The 20,949-nt window shown below is 45.9% G+C and overlaps 1 protein-coding gene across 3 annotated transcripts in view; it reads left to right on the top strand.

Annotated features, from left to right (window-relative positions):
• Positions 1–20,949, top strand: part of KIAA1549L (KIAA1549 like) — a 297,332-nt gene that overhangs the window by 194,993 nt on the left and 81,390 nt on the right. For all 3 annotated transcript variants that reach the window (XM_070473197.1, XM_070473196.1, XM_070473198.1), the window contains 2 exons: positions 4,645–4,796; positions 9,744–9,915. In XM_070473197.1, the coding sequence (XP_070329298.1) occupies positions 4,645–4,796; positions 9,744–9,915 (324 nt within the window). The remainder of the gene's footprint in view (positions 1–4,644; positions 4,797–9,743; positions 9,916–20,949) is intronic.

Below are 20,949 nucleotides of genomic sequence, written 5' to 3'. Positions count from 1 at the left end.
GCAACCCACTCCACTATTCTTGCCTGGAGAATCCCATGGACAGAGGAACCTGGTGGGCTGCCGTCCATAGGGTTGCAAAGAGTTGGACGTGACTGAAGCAACTTAACACGCACGGGGTCTCAGGTGGTCGGTCTCCTAACCTTGACGCACTTCTCCGGTCCCTGTAATCTTGCCTCAGGTGGGCAACTGTTCTGAATCTGCCCTTTGGAACTTGGGGAAGGTTGCAGCGGCTGGAGTCTTGCCTACAAGAGAAGGGGACAGAAAGGCTTCCATGCCCAGGAGCCCCAAAGGGTCCTCCTCGGTTTCACGGGGAGGGACAGGAAGGTGTTGGTCTGCTAGAGCTGCTACCCTAGGCTGGGGGGTGAGGGTGGAGGCTTCAAACACAGGAATTTATTTCCTCATAACTCAGGAGGCTGGAGGTCTCATTTCAAGGTTGTCAGCAGGGTTGTTTGCTTCTGAGGTTCTCTCCCTGGCTTGTAAAACAACCACCTTCCCACTGTGCGGTCTCTGTCTTAATTTCCCCTTCTTACTAGGACACCAGTCATTTAGGACTAGGCCCACCCTAATGACCTCCTTGTATCTTAATTGCCTCTTTAAGGGCCCTATCTCCAAACAGTCACATTCTGAGGTCCTGGGGGATAAAACATCAATAGATGAGGTGTGGGGGAAACAGTTCAGCCCATAACAAAGAGGGAGCAAGATTTTGCAAGTCCTGGAAGATGAGCCTGGACAAGCAGGCCCTCCCCAACCTCCCTCTTCCCTTGCCTGTCTCCTCCCTCCCTTGCTGTCCCAAATAAGCAGTAGGTGGGTGCAGCCTGGAATACTAACTAGCAGCTCGGTGAAGCCTGCTCAAGACCTCTCCTAAACTGCAGAAAACTGCGTTTCTTTCTGCCCTGCAAAGGCATGGATTTGCAGATTATTTTACCTGCGAAGAAAGCCAACAAAAGAAATGTGTTTACAAAGGAAAACAGCAGCGACCCACCAGAGCTTATGCCCAAGAGAGACAGTGCTAACCCAGCAACACATTTTTGAAGCCAGCAGGTTATGTAACACTTATAAAATCATGTTTCCTGCCCAGGGAATGCTTTAAAAAAAAAAAAAAACTTAGAGATATATTTCCCCCTTCTCTAACTTTAATATTGACATTCGATGGTAAGACACCCTGTCCTTGTCAACCTCTTGTTTTGTCCTTTCCTCATGTACCTCTGTCTTGCCCTGCCTCTGTTTGAGTGGCACGTGCTTAATAAAAGGCTCCATACATGGTCTTGTTTTCAGGATTCTCTTTTGGCTTGACCCCCTGTCCACTCACCTGCGCATCCCTCACTTGTTATCACTGGTGCTGCCGTTGTAATCAGCATACACAGTGACCCCCCCCTGCCCTGCCCATCCCAACTCTGTGTTCGGGGCTGATTGGACCAGTTGATTTCTGCTTGAGGGGCAGGGAGAGGGGGGAACAGTTTCACGTTTCAGGAGGACCCTTCTGCCTTCCCTTTGGCCCATGACCACTTTCTAGACCAGTGGGCGGTCACCACCAACTTTAACCATCATTTCCAGAAGGGGTAGGAGATTGGGAACGGAGAGATGAAGATAGCTTTGTTCAACCCATTCCCCAGGCCAGGAGCCTGAGGCCACTGGACTCCTCAGGAGCAAGGAGAGGAGCTGAAGTCTTGGAACACAGTTCTGTGTTTTCCAGGCGATTCCTTCCTCTGCTGAGGAAGACACTTCCTCTGCTGTGTCTAGCAAAGCAAGAGGTAGGTGCATTTGGATAACAACAGCTACTGCTTGTGGGCATCCTCTCAAGGGCTTTATGGCACTATGCTAGAAGCAGTTTTCTTTTATAAAGTATTCTGTTCTTCGTGATACAGTCAGGAGTAGCTTATAATAACTGTGTTTTCAGATGAGGAACTGGAGCCCAGGGGAACCTGCCCAAGAACACTCAGTAAGGGGGCATCAGGATTCAAACCCAGGCCCCCCGGCTCACACCCCAGCTCTCGTTCAGCTCCTCCTGGGAAGGACACATCCTCTTTGCAGACAGAGCCATGAGGCACGTGGGAGCTGCCCAGCTATTGATTCCATGGTACTCTGTGGCAGGTTCCCATAACTTCCTACACTTCCCTGGAGGCATTTTTTTCCCTCTCAGTTTTTAAAATTGTGGTTAAAATACACATAACATGTGATGTATCATTTTAACCTTTTTAAAAATTGTTATTATTTTCTATTAGAGTATAATTGCTTTACGATGTTGTGTTAGTTTCTGTTATACAGCAAAGTGGATCGTTTATATGTATACATATACCCGCTCCCTCTTGGACCTCTCTCCCACCGCCACCCCCGATCCCTCCGCTTCAGGTCATTACAGAGCGTGGCGCTGAGCTCCCTGGGTTATACGGCAGCTTCCACTAGCTAGCTATTTTATACGTGGCAGTGTATACATGGGAGAAGGCGATGGAACCCCACCCCAGTACTCCTGCCTGGAAAATCCCATGGACAGAGGAGCCTGGTGGGCTGCAGTCCATGGGGTCGCTAAGAGTCAGACACGACTGAGCGACTTCACTTTCCCTTTTCACTTTCATACATTGGAGAAGGAAATGGCAACCCACCCCAGTGTTCTTGCCTGGAGGATCCCAGGGATGGGGGAGCCTGGTGGGCTGCCGTCTATGGGGTCGCACAGAGTCGGACACGACTGAAGTGACTTAGCAGCAGCAGCAGTAGTGTATATATATCAATGCTACTCTTTCCATTTGTCCCACCCTCTTCTTCCCCGCAAGTGTCTACGAGTCTGTTCTCTACATCTGTGTCTCTATTCCTGCCCTGGGACTAGGTTCATTGGTACCATTTTTCTAAGTGTACAACACAGCAGCATTAAGTATGTTCACAGAGTTGTGCAGCCATCACCACTATTTCTGAAACGGTTCATCACCTGGAGGCTTGACTCTTTTCTTCTTTGATGTCTGCCCTTTTTGCATCTTCACTGGGGTTTCTCTAAAGTAACTCATGATGACACCCCTCAACAGTCCTGCATTCCCTCTCTCACCCTTGCCCACTGGTCAGGAGAGGCCAGCATAGAAGTAATCCCGCAGTTGGCGCTGTCATTTTATGGGAGGGGTATCTTTGAACTTGAAGGAACACGGGCTCTCCTCCTGGGGTCAGGAGGTGGGTCACCCCTTCCTCAGCCTGAGAGGTGTGCGAGGAGGGCTTGGAGGGGCCTCTCTGGGACCCACCACCATGGGAGGCACAGGAATGTTTGCAGGAGTTTGTTTGCAGGAATTCTGCTGAGCTGGGAGTCCCTCACGAGGGCCCTGGAAGGAAGCTGCTTTATGCCCTCCATGGGGATTTTTTTAGGATTTGTGGTTTCAAAGAAATAACTTCTGAAACTCAGCTGTGAGTTTCACTCTTCTCATGATGAGTTTCAACATCGCTGTCTGTATCTCACTGTCATCCGTGCCTTGTTCTGGCCCTGTTAGGATGCCATCATAGTAACAATACGGCCTTTATATCCAGGCTCTTTTCAGATCCCAATAGACGGGGTGGTATTAATGGTCCTTGGCTGGACTGTAGTAGGACAAGCTCTGCTAAATGAAAAATCTTGTATTACATCCCCAGCCCGTGTAAGTTTTGGTCTAAGAAGAGAATTGCTTTTAGCATTTTTGTTTTCAGGGATGACTGTGTTTGGAGGGAGTGTTTTAGGTGTTTGGGGAGAAGTGTGCTTCTTCCCAAGGGACTTGGAAGAAGGGCTGGCTTGGGGAATAGACAGCATAAAGGCAGTTGCCCCCGTAGTAAGTGACTGCAGCAATTCTAATGGTCCTGGTATTCACTAAAATCCTCCTCCAGGCACTAGCCATAGCCTGGAATTCTGTATCAGTGCTTTACTTATTGATTACAGATACTCTGGGTGTGGATAAAGTCCAGAAGTGGAGAAAGGGTAGAAAGAGAGGGTTTCATTTACCTTCCACACAGGAGGCTCTGTGCTACACTGCTACATACATCTCATCTCAACCTTAAAGCCCACTAGAAATATATTTGCTGTGATGTAGCCTTTCTTATTCCATTTTACAGAGAAGGACTTGGACTCTGAGAGGGCCAGTGTTTTGCCCAAAGTCCCCTAGCTGGCAAGTGCCAGTGCTGAGAGAGCTCATTCTTTCTATCACACTATCCTGCTCTCAAGGATGGAGCTTAGATTCTTCAGCAAGCCTGTTGGAAAGAAAAGTTGAATCAGGGTAGCGCTGAGCCAGGAGCCACCAAGAAATCCAATCAGCTGTTCCTGCAGCAATGCTGTGTTCCCATACAGACTCTGACTGAACATACTATCTTCAATGAGGTTGGGACCTAGTACAACAAGTTTCGATCGTTACACCTGTCCCAGCTTGTGAAGGACAGGGCTTCAGGGGTTCGGGCTTGAGCCCCGGCTTTGCTGATGACTAGCTGTGTGAACTTAGACAAGTCACGTAACCTCTTCAGCATCTCGAACAGGTGGGTAGCGATTCCTAACCCCTGGGGCTGTCGAGAGGGAAGGACGGCCAGACCCCGTCATGGGGTCAGGCCCACGACCCTTACGGCTGGTGCAGGCCCAGCCCTGGCGGCTGTGGTTTCTGAGTCAGCAGAGAGCCTCTCCCCTGACAGCGGCTCTGTCTTCTGTGTCCGCAGTGCTGCAGGGCGTGGACAATTCCCTGGTGGGCCTGCACAACCAGAGCTTCGCCCGGGTCATGGAGCAGCGCCTGGCCCAGCTGTTCATGATGTCCCAGCAGCAAGGCCGGCGGTTTAAACGGGCCACCACTCTGGGAAGCTACACCGTGCAGGTGGGTGCGTGCAAAGCCGCGAGAGTCTATAAGAAAGGTGTGGAAACCTGCTTCCTGAGCTGGAGTAGATCGTGCTGCGTGCCGAGGTGCGTGCACACCACAAGCTGATGAGGCCGGTTAATCCATGCTGCTCTTACTTTGGCGGGGTCGCTGGTCATCATCATCGACATCGTGAAGGAGGGGGAGAGCTGCTCTCCCGACTCTCACTCTGGATTGCAGGGGGAAGCAGGTCTCAGAAGACATGCTGCCCACACATGCTTATTTATTCAACAAAACATTATTAGTAAGTGTCAACTCCCCCGCAACCTGCTCTGGAGGCTGGATGAGGTCCCAGCTTTCAGGCCTCTCAGCACCATGGCTGTGATCAGCAGAAACACTCGTCAGCCTCCCAAAAGTGGGTTCTGTCGGCCTTGTCGAGTCTGTTTCAACAAATAGAACCCTCTCCATTTATAAGGGACACTTGACCTCACTGGGATTTAGGGGAATACGCTATAGCAGACACTGCTGGGGCCCTGCCCACACTTGCTTACCATTTCTATGAAGGCTGATAGACTTCCAACATCATTTTATTCAAGGGCTGACTCTTGAGATGCCAGAACCCACTTTGCCCAGTCATGGCTGGCTGGAAGTACGTGGGGGTATAAATACCACAGCTCTCTGGTTTCTTGGCTGGGAGAATTCTGAAAAGTGTGCTTTAGGATCATCAGCAGAGCTTTCTCACAGAATTAAGCTTTGGTTTTCCACCATGGTGACTTGCTTCCTACCTAATGCACCCCCCATCAGTTCTCTGCACCTCTCCAATAAATGACAAGCATTCAGCTCATCTCAGAGTCTATTTCAGAGGGAACCCAATAGAGATTCCATCTTGAGGGTAGAGGCTCTGAGCCTCTCTAGATTCTTTGTCCAGTTCAAGCAAGAGTGGGAATGTCTCTAGCATATTCTAACCAATTGACATATCTTGAGTATCACTACTTCTACCCAGTGAGAATCCATTTCTAACATTTGTTATGCTAATTAAACCTCCATGGAGCAAGGTATCAAGTTATAGAAGCACTTAGAAGGTGGGCATCTTCTGTGGCATCTTGCCAACTGCCCCTGGGGTGTGAACTCCTGATTGGTGACTGACCACATCTAGGGTATAACATAACCCAAACACACATGCATGGTATCACACTAAGAGGAAGCTTTAAAGGAAATTGTAGACATTCCCATAGTCTGTCTGCAGATCATGTCCCCAGGCAATCTTGGAAGTACAAGCAACCCATCTTTTGGAACACAGTTTCTTACATCAGGCAACATCCCACCCCTTAGGGAGACTCCGGGTCCCCCGTTCACAGTTGGTGTATTTGGCCTCTTGTCCTATTGAATGTCGCTTCGGTTCTAAAAGCCTTTGTGGTCTGAGACAGCCTCGTAATGAGGTAAAGAGGTCATTAATTTCATGTGCCAGGTTTGTGATTCCCTTTCTGGGGGGTCCATGTGAGCCCTATAATTCACATTTCTCCAAATAACAGAAAGGAAGTCACTGGGATTCAGACAGTTGAAATGGAGTTTGCCTCAACCGAAGCGGGAGAAAGAATCACCCTCCACTCCCGCTTATTTGTTAACCTAAGAAACGCAGCACATTCTAAGTGCCTAAAAAAGCCCAGCGAGGTGTTTTCTCCTCTTTTTTCCTGAGTACTCAGTGTGTGTGGCCCCTTTTGTTACCTGGAAAATCTGAGTGAAGTAACTAGGGATTTATTTCTGCAAATCCCCAATTTACCAAGGGCGTAGATCACCTTCCAACATCATCCTTGGAGGAATTTGCTAGGAAGAATTTGCTGTTAAATTGAAATTGAGCAAAGTTATTAGTTGCTTGAATGTTCATTCAACTCGTACCTGGTTATACTAATGCTCTCCCTACCTCCTCTCCCTGTGGGGACAGAAATAACACCCCCAATTTCCCAAATAAAATTCACTCTGTAGAGCTTACATCATCCTTCATGCAGAGAAGCCTTTCATCTGGGCTCAGATGATTTTTAAAGATGAGCCACCTTCATGAATATGGAAATTTAAATGTCTAGAATCTAAAGATATTTTTCTAGTGGATATATTTGAAAAAGTGAGTCCAAAGAAGATATACATAGGACGAGTAAGCATTTTTAATTGTGTAACTCTATTTGTCATCAAAGTAATGCAAGTTTTAACTACCACAAGATGCCATTTTCACCTCCTAAAAGTGAGTGAATTGGTACTATCCAGTGTTGATGAGGATGCAGTGAAATGGGCACCCTCAAACTCAGTATATGGGAGAACACGTGAGTAATTTAGACAAGAACCTTTTAGATGGTCACAACCTTACCCCTAGAAATTCCTTTCAAGAAGATAAAGGTGAATGCAAAGATGAAGAGATGAGAGCACTGTTTCTCAGAGTGTCCAGAAAATGGTTTTATAAGGTGCCCATCTGACCAGGTCAGTTTGGGTAAGGCTGCATCCTCTAGAGCATTCTTAAAGATTCCAAAGGTATATTAGCATACAAAGACTCTGAAAAGACCTGCAAGTAATCTCCTTGCCTTTCTGCAATATACTGATTTCTAAATCTAAGTACCATTATAATAACATCTACATTTCCCTGACATTTTATTATGAGCATTTGTAAACTCATAGAAAAGTTCCAAAAATTATGATGTAAACACATATATACTCAACATCTAGGTTCTACCATTAGCAGTGTATTATGTTACCATTTTATATTTGATAACATATATCATTTCCACACCATGGATCAGTTTGGACTGTTCTACAACCTCATATAAATGAAATCCTACCGTATATTCTCTTTTGTATAGTTTTTTGACTCTGGAGTGTTTTTGAGATTCATCCATGTTTTTCTTTTATTCAGTAGTTTATTCCTTTTTATTGCTGAGTAATATTCCCTTGTATGAAATATACTACAGGTTGTTTACCCATGCTTCTGTTGATGGACACCTGGGCTTTTCCCAGTTTTTAGCTACAATAAGCAAAGCTTCTATGAACCTTCTTCTGCAAATCTTTCTTTGGACATGTGCTTTCATTTGTCTTGGGTATGTAGGAGTGGTTCACAGGATTGGTGTATGCGAGAAACTGTGAGAAACTGCCAGACCTTTCCCCACAGTGTACTGTTTGATGCTCCCACCAACCGGATGTGGAGTTACCCCACCTCCTCATCAACACAGGGTTGTCAGCCCTTCTTATTTTAGTCATTCTTGTGGTTGATAGTGATGCCTTATGGGTTTTAGTTGAATTTCCTGATTGAGCATCTAAAAAAACATGTTTATTGGCTCCTCAGATATCTTTCTTTGTGAAATGTCTGGTAAGATTATTTTAAAAGCCATTTTTTATTGGATTGTAGTAATATTTATTTTTAATTGTTATTTATAGCATACATACTCAGGAGCATGAAAATATGCAGAGTTTAAAGAACACTAATAAAAAAAGAACCCACAACCCAAAGAGTAAGAACATTACTGTTACCTTACCCCAGAAGCTTTCTCTGTGTCTTTTCTGATTATATCTACTTGCTTCCTTTCTACCAGAGTTGAGTGTGCTTCTGGATTTTGTACTAAATCATGCCTGTGTTTTCTGTATAGATTTTACCATTCTCATGTGTATCCTTAACCAGTGCATCATTTGGTTTTGTTTGTTTTTGAACTTTATATTCTGTAATTTGTCTCTTTGGCTCCATATCAGGATTTTGTATTCACCCATATTGGATCAAAGAGCCATAGTTCTACTACTCTATAATATTTAATTGTGCAGCAGTACTATAATTCATTTCTCCATCCTACTGTTAGTGACTTCTGAATTTTTGGGGTTTTTTTTGGCTATTATGAACAATGCTGCTATAAACATTTTTGTTACATCTTTTGATATTCTGTGAAACTCATAATCTGTAAGATACACTTTGGGAAGTACTATATGATGCCATGTTTATCAATGGAGAATTATACTAGTGAAAACTTGATAACAACCTAAATGTCCACAAATGAAGGTTCAGTTACGTTTATGAGACATGCACACAGTAGAACATGATATAGATATTAAAATTTATGTTTTATGTGTGATTATCAATTGTTAGTTATGATACTAAAACATGAGTAACAATCTAGGTGTTTAACAATAAAGGATTGGGTAAGTAAGTTTATGAAGCATACCTTGGAATGCCATGTAGAAACTAACATTTATGCTTTTATTGTAATTAAGCCCCTATGGATGCAAGTAAAAATGACAATATATAATATTACATAGAAAATATGATAAATAATTTTGTAAAATGATAAATAAGAGACTTGTGTGGAAAAAACAGTAGCAAATACTCCAAAATGATGACAGCAATTAGCTTGTGGAGGAGGGGTTACAGATTGTTTTTATTTTATTTCATTTCTCGGTGCTTTTCTGTATTTTCAAATTCTCTGTAGTGCAGTGAGAAAAAACAACAAAGGTTATTTTAGAAAAAGAAATTTGAGTCTCCAAACCTTGCTTTTATAAGAGACCTTTTGAATTGCAGACATAGAAGTTCATTTTTTTCCCCCTCTCTGGCAATTGCAGGAATTTGAAATTAGAAATCTTGTTTGAGCATAACCTAACATGCCCTGAATTCATGTGGAGGCCTATTTTCAAATGAGGCCAGAGTTCTCTGGAGGCTGGAAGACTTGACCATTTCAGCATTTCTTCTCCATCTCAAACTGTTCTTCCCAGATGTTTGTATTTTCAAGACTGTTTTCTCCTCCCTGCCTTCCTCTTCCAGCGATAGTAGGGTTTCTTGAGATATTGGTGTTAGGGAGGTACGTGAAGGTTGATGCCTAAAATATATGTTATGGGTCCACTTAGCTGCAGAAGGCGTCACAGTCGGGGGTGAGCCTGCTGATCATGTGAGTAATTGCAGAGTTGATGAACGATGCCCTGTAAACAAGGCCTATCTTTTTTTGAAAGATGGTAAAGATGCAGCGGGTGCCAGGACCCAAGGATCCCGCAGAGCTGACTTACTACACCCTGTACAACGGGAAACCTCTGCTGGGGACTGCAGCTGCCAAGATCCTGAGCACCATTGACTCCCAAAGGATGGCCTTGACTCTGCATCATGTTGTTCTTCTGCAAGCTGACCGTAAGGGGACAGTCTTTCTATTCAATATTTTAAACATCAGTAAATATTTCCTGTTCACCCAAGTGAGTCCCTAAACTCTTGTTAGTAGACCCAGAGCTAAAAATATTTCTATTCTAGAAGGTTCTCAAATCAACCAGCTGTTTCCTGTATTGTTTAAAGCAATAGGTTTTGGGTGAAAGTGAAAGTCGCTCAGTCGTGTCTGACTCTTTGTGACCCCATGGACTATACAGCCCACGGAATTCTCTAGGCCAGAATACTGGAGTGGGTAGCCTTTCCCTTCTCCAGGGGATCTTCCCAACCCAGGGATTGTACCCAGGTCTCCTGCATTGCAGGTGGATTCTTTACCAACTGAGCTATCAGGGAAGCCCTGATATCAGGTGGCTATCAGGTTTTGGGTAAGGGATGTGTTTTGGATACTGCTGCTGCTGCTAAGTCACTTCAGTCATGTCTGACTCTGTGCTATCCCATAGACGTCAGCTCACCAGGCTCCCCCGTCTCTGGGATTCTCCAGGCAAGAACACTGGAGTGGGTTGCCATTTCCTTCTCCAATGAGTTAAAGTGAAAAGTGAAAGAAGTCGCTTAGTCATGTCCGACTCTTCGCGACCCCATGGACTGCAGCCTACCAGGCTCCTCCATCCACAGGATTTCCCAGGCAGAGTACTGGAGTGGGGTGCCATTGCCTTCTCCGGTTTTGGATACTAGGGTGATGGTAATACTGCTTTGCCCCAAGTCTACCCACTCTTTCTCCTCAGTCCAGCCTTTTGAACAGCTAGAAAAACCACCACAGCTGAGATTGTATTTGTCTGCTAGGGAATTAAAGGTAATTTGATTCAGTAAACTTTCCAGAGTCCTACATGAGCTGTGCTGGAGGACACAGAGAAGTGGGCAAGACTTGCTAAATCCCTGCCTTTAACAAGCAGAGAAGGTGTTGATGCAGATATAAAGGTGTAGAATGCAGAGTTGCTTCCAGGAGACAACGTGGTTGATACAGGGCTCAACAGAGGGACAGATTGCTCTCAAGGGGTATGTGGGAAGGATTACGAGAAAGGGTATGAAACATAATAACTTCCTCTTTGAGGGCCCTCCCCGTGGTAGCTACTATGCTTGTTGCTTTACAAAGATTTTTCTCTATTTCTCTGGGGCAACTACATTCAGCTCTCAGTTACAGATGAGGAAACCTAGGCTCAGACAAGTTAACTAACTTGCTCCACATCGCAGAATTAGTACTTGATATGATATTAATTCCCAGACAGGAATCTGAATCTGAGTTCAAAAGTGTGTTCTTGACTGTATTGTACGCTGTGATTGCAGCTGAGGGTGGGGAAGAGGTTATAGTCCAGAAAGAGGAAGCAGCAGGAGCAATAGAAGGGAAGTGAAAAGTACCAGCGGTGCTTGAAAAAAGGGAGTCAGGTTTCCTGCAGCACAGAAGCAAGAGGGGGAGATGATGGAGGCAGAAATGAGCACTGCTTAGGAGACTCAGGCCTCCCATGGCAAGGGAAGGGATTGTACTGTGCTGAGATCGGTTCTGGGGAGTTACTGGAGATTTCTATGCGGGGGAATAGTATCATTGAAAGTACCCGTTATCTAGGGAGATTAATCTGTTGGCAGTGTTCCGGTTGAGAGAAGGCAGAACTAATGAGGCTTTCTGATGGCCCAGGCATTAGGGACCCAAAGAAGGGCTTCAAAGAAAGCCAGGGAATAGGTGAGGTAGGTGAGCAACTGTGTGGCAGAAATGTTAGATTTAGCATCACATGGAGCACAGAGGGCCTGGAAGGCCCAGATTGATCTCCTAGTTGGTGTCCACGCTCCTTAGGAACCTGGCTCGTGGTTTCCCTCTCCTCATCGTCTGCCTGCATCCAGGGTGGCTGTGGCTTCCGTGGGGATGGTCCATCCCGTGTGTTGTTATGGCCCTCACTTCTGCTCGGCCAGCACATCCTCAGAGACACACCTTTGCCCAGAAATGATGGTCACCCTCTACAGTCGTGTTTTTAGCTCAGATTCTCATCCTTTGCACCGCTGTCCTTCCCTCCCTGTGGCCTCTGTCCCATCTCTGGACAGGTCAATGACCTCACCAGTTCTGCTGTATCCTCTCCATGTGTGTTCCCCAGGCTCCGTTCTCAGCTCTTTATCCACCTCTCCAAGTAGAGAATGAATTGTAGAGGACAGGGGTGAAAACCACTGCAGGTGTCCAGGTGAGAGGGAAAGTGTCAGAGGTGGAGACTCAGAGAAGATATTTTACATATTTTTGCAGACAGAGCCAATGGGACAAGATAATGGATTGTGGATGAGCAGGAGAAGATGACGGCCAAAAGACTCAAGGTTGACTCCGAGGTGTTTGCTTGAGCACTGACCGTGGTGTCACTTGTTGAGATGCAGAAAGTACAGAGAGGAAGTGGTTCAGTGGCGCAGCAGTGGGGATGGGGAGCTAGAATTGAAAGTTTGGTTTTGGACATGTTAGTTTATACATTCAAGTAGAGATACTAACTTGGGAGGAGTCATCAACACAGATAACATTTAGAGTTAAGGGAATTCGTGAGATTAACCAGACTCGGCACGGTTTAGAACTAAAGAGAAGAGGGTGAAAATTAAGGCATGGGGAAGTTACATGAGGGAAGAACTGGAGCCAGCAAAGGACCCTGAGAAGGAGCATCCAGGGAGATGGAGGAAACCCAGGAGGAGGTGGAAGAAACCCAGGAGGAGGTGGGGTCCAGAAACAAGCAAAGAAAGTGAATGTCTTGCAAGGGGGTGAGCTGTTGCATCAGCTTCTGTTCTTAAGAGGCAGAGGCTGGAAGGACGGAGATGAAGTGGCTTTGCTAAACTGGAGGTTGGTGGGAACCTTGGCAAGAGGAGTTCCCAGGAAGAGGTAGTGGAGACAGAGTGACTGGAGTGGGCCCAGGAGACAGTGGAGGTGGGGAACCAATGCCAGCAAAGGGAGAAGATTCATGAGGCAGTGGCGGGAGGGGCACCCGAGAGAGAGTGGGTACATCTGGGTATTAAGACTGTAATAGAGAGGGAGAAATTGACAACGCAGAAGCGAGACAAGCCCTGCAGGAAGGAAGTCCACACATGGACGAGGGGGCGGCACAAGTGGAGGGTCAGACTCAGCGAGGAGCAGGGATGGCCCATCCTTGGCAGCAGGAGGCCAAGCGGAGCAGGGGTGTGGGTGTCAGTCGCATGGTACATTTGATACTGCAAGCCTGAGGACATCTCCGTGGTTGTTTCTGCTCTCTTGGGTCATGATGACGTGAAGGAGGCAGCTGAGGATGAGATTGTGGGGCAGGGCACATTTGAGCCTGGGTTCTGTAGTACACAATAAGCAAACTGATTAGAGAAACACGTAAGAGAAAGGCTCCCTACCTCCCAGGTCTTCATTGCTATGTTCAGGCCATTTCTTCTAGTCTTGCAAAATGCTAGATGCTTCAAAGTTGCCTCCTCCTTACTGCAGTCACCTCTAGACCCCAAGCTGACCCCCACTGTCCTTTGAAGGTTTTTTTTAACATTAATTTACTTATTTTTAGCTACCCTTGGTCTTTGTTGCTGTGTACGGGCTACTCAGCAACAAAGACCAAGGGTAGCCAAAAATAAGTGCACGGGCTTCTCATTTCAGCGACTTTTCTTATTTCAGAGCACAGGCTCAGCAGTTAGCGTGCAAAGACTTAGTTGCCCTATGGCATGTGAAATCTTCCCGGACCAGGGATTGAACCTGTGTCCCCTGCATTGGGAGGCAGACTCCCAACCACTGGACAACCAGGGAAGTCCATCCTTTATAGATTTTTACCTGGTTCATTGTCTCTTCCTCTTTACCACTTCTCCTGCCCTAACCCATCCTTTACTTTGAGATCAGTTCCTTGACCTCCTTACTTCTACTCCAGGCCTCATCGTACTTGGGAAGGGGCGGCAATGAGAGAGCTGGCCTTATTTAGACCAGGAGGAGAATGGAGTGTCAGGAGAAGAGGTCGAGGCTAAGGGGACTTTGCTGATGGAAATGCATGGGGAACAGTGGGAGGTTTAAGAGCTTGGGCCAGAGACAGCAGTCACAGCAGTTAGCAGGTGCTTGGAGTCTTTTGGAAATGAGAGTCGAAGGATCATCTAGGGATGACCTTAGAGGTGTGACTGCGGCTCAGAGAGCCAGGATTCCAACTCTGTTCCACCTTCCTTCAGAGCTGCTAACCTTCACCCTTACTTTTTTGTTTCCTTCAGATCCACTTGGCCCTCCCAGTTCCCTTCTAGAGTAATTCTCAAACTGTTTTTTCTTCTCCATTTCACCATTTTCTCCTCTTGGACTTTGCATGTGCTTCCCAACTGACTCAGCTTCAGCTTCTGTGCCACTAATGTACTGTCTACATTGTAATTAGAGTCATTATAATAAACACAGGTTCTGATCTTACATCTACAACATTTAAAAAATATTTGGTGGCTCTTCACTGTTCACAAGAGTAAAATCCAAGCTTCTTAAAGTGAGTCTTCTAAGCCCTTCACAACGGGTGCTCAGCAAACATTCAGATCCCTTCACAGCCTGATCTCCAGGCTTCTTTCCCATCATACAGCCTACTCTGCTTCCCTTCAGACCCAGGGCTTCAGCCACATGGGAGGATTCATTCTTCACATTCCCTGTCCCTGACTGCTGAAGCATGACCCCTTCCCCCAAGTTCCAAGGGCCTTCATTGCCCTTATCACAGTGGGCAAATGAATTGTTTTCTTGCTTTCCTCCTCATGAGCTCTTTAAAAGCAGGTACCATATCGCATTCCTTTCTGAGTATCCAGCCTCAGTTACTGCCTGGCTCTATTCTTGTGAAGGCCTAGGACACACCTTTGCTAAATGCCTTTACCAGGCTGTGAGTGAGGCATGTCTTAGAAGACACCATAGAAGGGCAGTTGAGAGCAGAGCCTTTGCAATAAGACAGGAGACAAATGAATGACCCTCTCTGACCTACATTTTCCTCATCTGTAAAATGGTGACATAAAAACAATGACCTGGGAGAACTACTAGGGGTTTAAATGAAATAATTATTGTATGTAGAGGGTTTAGTATATCCATGGGGCACCTATGAAGCACATAATAAGTGGTAGCTGAATGTCTCATTTATCCATAAGGTGGAAGGACTCAAAGAGAGGCCATGAAGAAGGAAAGGTGATTTGAAGGTTAAGAGCCTATATAATTCAGAGAACAGGGTGCTGTTAATGAAATTAGAGAGGGAGTTGGCGAGGAGAATCTCTTTTAGGAGGGAGATGGTGATTTATTCACTTAGGGCCATGTTGAGTTTAGGTGATGGACTTTCTTTTTTTCTTTTTTGGGGGGTAGGGCCCCCCACCACATTGCATAGCATGTGGGATCTTAGTTCTGGACTAGGGTTCAAACCCAAGTCCCCTGTAAACCAGAGTTCAAACCTGAGTCCTCTGTAGTGGAAGCGTGGAGTCTTAACCACTGGTCTACCAGGGAAGTACCTAGGTGATGGACTATTAAAGGGTGCTGTGGAGGGTATATAGGGCTGAAGTTAGAAAAGTTGTTGGAAATCGTAGTCTGAATCCCAGGAGAGAGGCTAAAGTCAACACTATAGATTTTGAGAATGTTGTCAATACAGAACAGAATTAAAATCCTGGAGAAATTCTGGTCCTGGAGGGAGTACAAACCAGAAGACAGACCCTGGGAAATGCTTCCACCCCAGGATCAGATGAGGAGGACACTAAGGCCCATGAAGAAGAGGAAAACCAGAGATGTTTTAAATCTCATTTTCTCCTAATAGTTCTGAAATCAGCCTGCGACGGGAATCTGAGGTCAGCACTTTGAATGGAGAATCACGGTGTTGAACAGACACCTCATCCCTTCTCATTCCATTCTCTGTGTTGGAGTGTTTTCTAAATTGCTCAGTCTAGGGCCTATGTGCAGGGCTTCCCAGGTGGCACTAGCGATAAAGAACCCACCTGCCAATGCAGGAGGTGGAAGAGATGCAGGTTGGACCCCTGGGTCAGGAAGATACCCTGGAGAGGGGCATGGAAACCCACCCCAGTATTCTTGCCTGGAGAATCCCATGGACAGAAGAGCCTGGTGGGCTATCGTCCATGGGGCTGCAAAGAGTCGGACACGACTGAAGTGACTTAGCACACACACAGCATGGGGCTGACATGCAGCGCCCTACAGTGGAATGTGTGATGCCCGCTCTCCCCACGTCATCTCTGGGTAATGGGGCAGCAGTGACTTCTAAAGAAGTGGCTGCCTTCCCGATGGAGGTTTTCATCTGCTCCCTTTGCAGGATCTGGAGTGAGGGGCCCCTCAGAGAGCTTATCCAGCTGATGGAGTGGGGACAATTCTCCCCATACACAAGCAGACTAGGACAGGAATTGGTTTCCCTTACGTGGCCGTCAGACATTGATCTCAAAAAATATCACTTGAAGAAAGCTATATAGACTGGCCCTTCAGTAGAGGGAACTCTCATTCTTTCAACAAATATTCCTTGAGCACCTGGTATATGTCTGGCACTGTTCTAGGCCCTGGAGATACAGCTGTGAGCCAGGCAGGCAAACACTGTGCCCACATGGATCTTATATTCCTAAGTGGGCAGACTAAGCAGACAAAATAACTGAATAATATGTTATATGCTAGTAAGTACCGTGGAGAAAAATTAAGCAGGGAAGAGACTGAAGGATGCCAAGGAGATAATGGTTGCAATTTTAAATTCTTTGGGGGTGTGAAGAAGATATTGAGGAAGCACCCTTTGAGTTGCTGCTTGAGGATACCTGGGGAGAAGGTTCCAGGCAGAGAAGGGGTGGGGTTTGAGAGCCAGCGAGGAGGTCCCTGAGGGAAGAGAACAGCAACGATGAGTCACAGGTGCAGCAGCGGGGCCACCGTGCCGCAAGAGTGTGTGGGCAGGGGCGCGATGGACCTGAGCTCTCACCAGCTTCGGGGGTCTGGGTTAGACCCTCCCCTGTCTACTCATACCAATCATGATTTCTCATGTTTTGAGAGTCATGAAGACGAGCTGAGAACTTTTTTGAATGGATTCCTTCTCCTTTCACCATTTGCTCTACATGAGAGTGATTCTTTCTGAGTTCAGATTATAGGGCCCCTTTGACTTCGTTTGCTCTGACCAGTACTTTGTTGTGTGTGCACTCATACATGCATGCTCACATGCACACCCTCCCATTCATATGCATTAACTCAGAGCTGACTTAAAGTGTATATTTCAGAGAAATGACTTTTTTTGGTTAAAAAAAAACAAACCATAATCTAACCTCCCTGGGGCTCAGTTTCTTCATCTGCAAAATGGGTATGAGAGTAAAAGCCTGACAAAGGCTGTATCCCAGTGCCTAACGCACAGTAGAAGCTCAGAACATGTTGTCTCATTTTCCTATCCTTCCTCTGACGTTCTTGCAAATTAAATAGCCATTTGTTCCTTTTCACCTCTGTACATGACTTTGTAGTTTTAGATCATTATGCCAATGAATATATTGGGTTTGGATGACTTCAGTTGACCTAACTTTACTATCGCTTTGACCGTTAAATGAATTTTATTAATGTACATAGCATACCTTTATTCTCTCCTCATTTAAGTAGAGGTGAAAGGATTTTCCATACTGCATCAAGAAGGCACACATCCATCAAAACAATAAGGCTGAGTAAAAGCTGAACACATGTTAATATTTCATTCTTGCTAATGAAAAAATACATATAAATATATTTAGGCTATCATGTTCTGATATACTATACATTTTTCCCCATCAGGATAGAATAGCCAAAATTGATATTTTTCACAGAAGCATTAAGCTTTAAAAAATGTTAATGGCCTAAAACTTACATAGAAATACTGAATTACTAAAAGCAGCAGCAATTACATGTTTAATGTCAATAGAAGCACATTATCTAATGAGCTGTTTTCAGAAGTTAATAATGTGATTAATCACCGATTGACAAAAACTGTGGAAAAGAAGTTATTTTGTACTAATAGCACTCCTGAGTCAAGTGCTGCCTGAGGAGAGGTAAATCTTGGCTAATGAGGTGCCAGTGGAAGTCAGGGGGTGGTTGGTGTCAGAGAAAGACCAGCTGGCTCCTCGGGCAGGTCCTCACCATGTGATGCTCACTGGTGGGCGTCTTTGTACTCCAGACTTGAGTCCTCAGTTTTGTGGGTTTAGTAGCCCCCAGAATTAAACAGGATCAGGAGTACCAACTTATGCTCACCAGACTTATAAGAGAGTAATATATAAACCAGATTGAAAGTATTTAATTTAAAATGTGGATTGGAACTTGGAGAAGGAAATGGCAACCCACTCCAGTATTCTAACCTGGAGAATTCCATGGACAGAGGAGCCTGGCGAGGTTACCAAAAGTGAGACACGACTGAAGCAACTTAGCACACACACAGCACAGTTTCATGGATTGGAGCTACCAAGAAGGGAGCTTCTCCCTTAAATGGCTTTTACTCTATCCTTTGTGGAAACCTGTATGGGGAGCTAAATTGCAACAGGAATAATGATAGTTTAGTTATACATTCATTCAACTTTTAATTGAGTACCTACTACGTGCAGGGGCTTTCCTGATAGCTCAGTTGGTAAAGAATCCGCCTGCAATGCAGGAGACCCCGGTTCGATTCCTGAGTTGGGAAGATCCGCTGGAGAAGGGATAGGCTACCCACTCCAGTATTCTTGGGCTTCCCTTGTGGCTCAGCTGGTAAAGAATCCACCTGCAGTGCAGGAGACCCTGGTTCAGTCCCTGGGTTGGGAAGATCCCCTGGAGCAGAGAAAGGCTACCCACTCCAGTGTTCTGACCTGGCGAATTCCATGGACTCTGTAGTCCATGGGGTTGCAAAGAGCTGGACATGACTGAGCAACTTTTACTTTCACTTTTCACTACTGTGTGCAAGGCCCTGTTCTAGCCCTGGGGATGCAGCAAACAAGAGACAAAAAATAAACCGCCCTGCTCTGTTAGGGTATACATGCTAAACGAGGGGCAGGGGGTGACAGATGGTGAGCAAATACGTATGTATCATAGCAGATGGTAACATATACTTTAGAGTCTCACCACTCCAAGTATGGTCCGGGGCCCTGCTGCATGGGTATCTACTGGGAGCTTATTAGGCATGTTACCAAGCCCAGGCTCATATTACTCACCACATGTCAGGCCACAAATTGAGACACAAGTTGTTGAGGCAAGGAATAGTGACTTTATTCAGACAGCCAGTAGACAGAGAAGATGGTGGACTGGTGTCCCAAAGAACCTATTAGAGCTGGCCCCATCCCAATCCACAAAATTAGAATCCACATTGAGCAAGATTCCCAGGTGATTGGCCTGCACTTTAGTTTGAGGGGCTTCCCTGATAGGTCAGCTGGTAAAGAATCCGCCTGCAGTGCAGAAGACCCCGGTTCGATTCCTGGGTCAGGAAGATCTCTTGGAGAAGGGATAAGCTGCCCACTCCAGTGTTCTTGGGCTTCCTTACTGGCTCAGCTGGTAAAGAATCTCCCTGCAATGAGGGAGACCTGGGTTCGATCCCTGGGTTGGGAAGATCGCCTGGAGAAGGAAATGGCTACCCACTCCAGTATTCTGGCCTGGAGAATACCATGGACTGTACAGTCCATGGCATCACAAAGAGTCAGACATGAATGAATGACTTTCACTTTACAGTTTGAGAAGCACTGATTTAAAGGAAAGCTAAGTAGGAAAGGGGGGATGGAGAGTGCTTGGGGCAGGGATTGTTATTTTACAAAGAATACAGGGAAAGCCTCACAGATATAGTGACACTTATTCAGAGCCCTGAAGGAAGGAGGGAGAGAGTCATGTGGATATCTAGGTGAAGAGTGTTCTAGGTAGAAGAATAAGCTGGTGTAAAGGCCCTGAGGCAGAAGCATGTCCAGCATGTTTGAGGAACAGTCGGGGGAAGGTAGGCTGGAACAGAGTGAGTTGAAGGAAGAGCCATAAGAGCAGAGAAGTAACTAACATGGTTGGAACAGTTCACTTAAAGTCTTGTAGCAATTATACTGTGGCTCTTACTCTGAGTGGAGTTGGAGCCTCTGCAGGGTTTGAGCAGAAGAATGTTGTGATCTGAACTTTCAAAGGATCACTCCAGCTTCTGTGTTGCAAATAGACTGTAGAGAACAAGGAAGGAGACCATCGCAGTAGTTCAGGTGAGACATGTTGATAGGTTGGACCATAGCAATAGAAAGAAGTAATATATTTTGAAGATGGGGATGACAGAGTTTGTTATCAAATCGGATGTTGGGAGAGAATAAAAGAAACAGGTTGACACTGATGACAGTGATTGGCCTGAGCAGCTGGAAGGTTACCACTTATTGGAGTAGAGGATATCACAAGAACAGGTTTTAGGGAGTGAGAGATTAAGAGTTGAGACCTCTCTTATGTATCCAGTTGGAGATTTGAGTTGGCAGTTGAATATAGGAATCTGGAGTTTGGGGTAGGGGTCCTAGTTAGAGCTGTGTAAATGAGCATCATCTGCACAGATGGTGTTTAATGCCACGAGTCTATGAGATCATCCAGGGAGTGGGAGAGACGAGAGCTTGTGTGTTATTAGCAGACAGTATCACAAGCTAAAACAACCAGTTGCAGCCATCTTGCCCACCACCTTTCCTACTGTCTGGCCAGATTACCTGTGTCTAATTGGACATGGTATTGATTAGAGCATGGCATTTCCAAGCATCCCCAGCCTACCATGGCAGGATGGGAGCAGATCCGTCCACTCAGGTGTGTTTTATTCATTGGTCACTCAGAAGGTGACTTCACTACAATATTTCGAGTCATCTCTCTGTGACCTTTGACTCCTGATTGAAGCAACGCACTAATCCTCAGAGTTTTCTCTTCTGATTCATGGACATCACCAGTGGGGAAAATTGATCCTCATCCATCTTCCTCTTCCTCCTCCTAGTCCTTGTAAAGACTTTCATTCGTTGAGCACCTCCTAGGGGCTACACCAGACACCACATGTACCTTGTCTCTCTGATGCCTCGCCACAGGATAGCCCCATTTTACAGATGGGGACACTGAGACTCGGAGACCTGGAGTAACCTGTCAAGGCAAGAGCCCTTCTGAGC

This window comes from Odocoileus virginianus, chromosome 10, assembly GCF_023699985.2.
Source record: "Odocoileus virginianus isolate 20LAN1187 ecotype Illinois chromosome 10, Ovbor_1.2, whole genome shotgun sequence".
Classification (NCBI taxonomy): Eukaryota; Metazoa; Chordata; class Mammalia; order Artiodactyla; family Cervidae; genus Odocoileus; species Odocoileus virginianus.
The sequence above is the reverse complement of the archived record's forward strand: the minus strand, read 5'-3'. Positions and strand labels throughout refer to the sequence as shown.